Source organism: Gavialis gangeticus, unplaced genomic scaffold, assembly GCF_001723915.1.
Source record: "Gavialis gangeticus isolate Ggan-Ray unplaced genomic scaffold, GavGan_comp1, whole genome shotgun sequence".
In the NCBI taxonomy this organism is placed as follows: domain Eukaryota; kingdom Metazoa; phylum Chordata; order Crocodylia; family Gavialidae; genus Gavialis; species Gavialis gangeticus.
The window spans coordinates 153164260-153167931 of NW_017729024.1; the positions used below are offsets into that span (position 1 = coordinate 153164260).

The window sequence follows — 3672 nt, forward strand, 5'->3', positions numbered from 1 at the left end:
CAGCTCTGTCCCATGCCCTGCCCTGCCCTGGCTGGGTACTGCCTGCCCCTGCCCTAAGCTGAGCACTAGCCCCATGCCCTCTCTCACTCCAGGGGCCTTGATCCGCACCCCTTACACCCCTTCCTTCCCTCATGCCCCTGCCCCCACAACAGACGTACCAGCTGGATGCTGCTTTCCATGCTACCGGGCTGCACTCCTGGCCACCTGTGTGTGGTGCTGCGGTTGCACACATGCACATGGCATTTATCAGCAACATTATTGGCCACGTCAGCCAAAAAAAATCTGATTGCCAATAATGTCAATTTTCCTTTTATCGCTGCTGATACTATATGGGACTGATCTATTGGTGCACCTCTAGATGTAAGGCAACTTTAGTCTAGAACGACTGCCTTGATATGAAGGTGTAATGTGCTTTAATTAATAGATGCTCCCTACACCTGAGAAAGTTAGGCACAAGAGAAGCCTCGAGGCAGTGGTAGCCAACCTTTTTGGCTAACATGCCACAAGTTTGGCCCCAGCCCTCCTGAAGTGCCACTCTCATTCCCACCCCCTAGACATGTACCTGATAGAGTCTGTGCCTTAAATGCTGGAAATAGAGGCACCTGGGTCACATGTGCCACACACCGAAGTTTTCTGAGCCATTTGTGGCATGCATGCAGTAGGTTGGCCGCCCCTGCCCTAAGGTATTATAATTATTACATAAAAATGTCCTTCATACCTCCTTCCATTTTGTATCATTTACTTCTTTGTACTGCAGCTCATACTCCAGGGTAACCCATCCCTTACGAACGTCTGCTGTTGGTGGTGGCTCCCATCTTACTTGAATATCCACATGGATCCCAGTTAGGCTGATGTTAAGTAGAGTCCAGTTGAGGTTAATAGGGGGATCAGGTAGCACTGTTGTATAAACAGAGTGTTTGTTTAAATAAAACAGCCTGTTCTCAGCACGAAACCAGTATTCTTCCTAAACACCGTTCCTAATTTCATTTATGGCAATTACAGTCTAAACCTAAAAGTTGTCACCAACATTACTAAAGGGTTGATACAAGGAAGGCATATTTCATTTGAGGAAGACATTTTCACCATGAAACTTAGAGGGCCTACACCTGCTGATCCCAGGGTGAAACCCTGGCCTCAGTGAACTCAATAATAAAAACATATATTGGTTTTACAGGGGTCAGGACAATGCATTACTTTGGAAAATCAGATTTATGTTCCAGAATTTTGAAATTCTGGACCAAAAATTGTTCCCAAAGTTAATGCTAATGCTACCACCCGTTTGTTCTTTATAGTCAATGGATTTATTCCACCTGTGTTTTATAGCTAATTTTTGCTGAAATATGCATTTGAAAGGAAATGACCCTCCCCTCCCCCTGCAAACAAATAAAATAAAACTACCCTTGTTAGGCTGAAATCCATGGGCGTTTTCCCTCTGCTGGGACTCCAGGATCATTCACAGAACATTACAGTTTAAATCTGTTTTTTCACAATCTCAACTAAAATTCCTTATGGCATTGCAGGAGTTCTGTTTTTGGTCTGCACAGAGAACTTCAGACTTTCTCATAATTTATTCTCAAACAGACGACAGTTTTTCACTGGTCCAGAACACAAAGGATCCCCCTGCTTCCCACATTTCCACCACTTCTCACTCCCAGGACTGTTACGCAAAGCTTGTTGTAAAATGTGTTTTATTTATTAACTGAACTACAGGGCAGCCCACATATGCTGATTCTTGTTAACATCAATTTTGGAATAGTACTACAGTGTCCTTTCTATGTACACGACAATTTGCAATGAATATGAACCTATAGCCAGGAAATACTACACTTACAGAGGGTACGTAATGCACTTCGTATGTTGCCCCAGTCCTAGACTACTATAATTGTAATCAACTCAATTGGCTGTAATTAAAGCCATGTGTAAGATTCATATGTTACTTTGACCTCCTGGTGAGGATAAGTCTATGGCCTCTGGATGGCAATGAAATGCAGTTTTGAAGCCAACAGCTTAACTAACCAATTCAACTGCATAGTAAGAGACACAGGTTGCCCAAAAGTTAGAAGTGGTTAATTTATTTCAGAAAAGGTCATAGTCTTCACAAAAACTAAATTAAGAACTCTATTGCTTCAGAGTACAAATGATGCTGTAATTATCCTATTATCTCTTAATCCAATTTGGAACCAATCAAGGAACCAAAATTTGCAGCTTTGAAACAACCTCCTTGGTCATGTAGAACATAAATATGCATTATCTATTGCTGATGCTTCAGCGTGAGGGCTTCAGACTGACACATTTCAACATACTTGAGAAAGCAGTGGTATTTTAAACTTGAAAAGGGAGCTCATTGACTTGTTGAATCATTTCCTAATGCATCTTAAAAAGAAGCTACACATCAGCCTTTATCACGCATGTATTCTTCCAACCTGGATAGTATTTCCTAATGCTGTCCCATTTTGCAGATTGCATTTTAAGGTTAATCTTATTGCACTGAGAATTTAAATATACAGACCTCCAAAATTAATGCAAAAAGGTACAGTAAACAAAATCTATACACCAGGAGAAAAAAATAAAGCAGCTTAAAATGCATGAAAAAAATTACCTATTTCATCAACACTGAAACATTTCTCATCAAACACTTTATTTTCATTGGCAAGTCTAACACAATAAGGTATCCAAACAGAGGTGTAAGATGTATTGAAGTAACAGCTATTTTCTCCAGTAGTTACATAATCAGGACATTCTTTCCATTCTTCATCACCCCTAGAAAGACAACACAGTAATTTAAATATATATATATTTATATATATATATATATTGCCAATGTTCTGACTACATACACACATATACTGCAACATGCCTAACAGACGAGTCACAGCTTGTAAAGAAGTAGAAGTAAAACTCATTAGTGTTGATCATCTTTTACAATAAAGTTGGACCATTCTCTTGGATTGCTCATAATATTTACAGGCACAGCATGAAGCATTTCAGGACTCTTCTTGGTGTGTGGAAACAAGGTGGGTATTTGAATGTAAAGGCTAAATTGAAAATTGAATCCAGTATAAAACTGACCCCTCCACCCCAAAAACACTAATTTATTTTTGTGGCAGTGCTGAGCTTGACTCAGGACAAGAGGAGACCGCTTCTTTCTCCTTCTCTAGGCATGCCAGGGCTGAAGGCTGAAGGCTTCTCTAGCTTGGGACCCAGCAGTCTTTCAGCCATTCAAGCCTGGCTAGGTCATCAGAAGAACTCTGGTACCTGGGTCTCTTCTCTAAGGTTGTGGACACTGAAAATAATACCAGCTGCATGTGTGCTAGGGGAAGTGGCGTATCTCCTGGTGAAGGCCAGCTTCCAAATCTCTGCAGACTCTTTACACCAAGGGTAGGTAACATTTTTGGCCAGAGTGCCAAAAAAACCACAATGTCTACCTTGTAAGGTGCTGGAGGCCTGTCAGGCCTGCACAGCTCCGCGGGGATAGGGTGCAGCTGCCCTGTCCTGCCTGCGAGGAGATGCTGCCTGGCCAGGGCAGGATGACAGGCTCAAGGGGTTAACCCAGCTTGGCCTCTACATGTGCCAAGCACAGCGCAAGTGAGGCAGAGCCCACCACGCTCTGGGAACAGCCACAGGTGGTGCTCAGGACTGAGCTGGCCAGGAGCCTGCAGTACAGCAACGCTG

The 3672-nt window shown here is 42.5% G+C and overlaps 1 protein-coding gene across 1 annotated transcript in view; it reads right to left on the minus strand.

Annotated features, from left to right (window-relative positions):
- The window catches only part of GHR (growth hormone receptor), a 260516-nt gene that overhangs the window by 20190 nt on the left and 236654 nt on the right, over positions 1-3672 (minus strand). Inside the window, exons 5-6 of the mRNA XM_019517913.1 lie at positions 2600-2760; positions 719-897 (exon numbers count right to left, since the gene is read on the minus strand). Of these exons, the coding sequence (XP_019373458.1) occupies positions 719-897; positions 2600-2760 (340 nt within the window). The remainder of the gene's footprint in view (positions 1-718; positions 898-2599; positions 2761-3672) is intronic.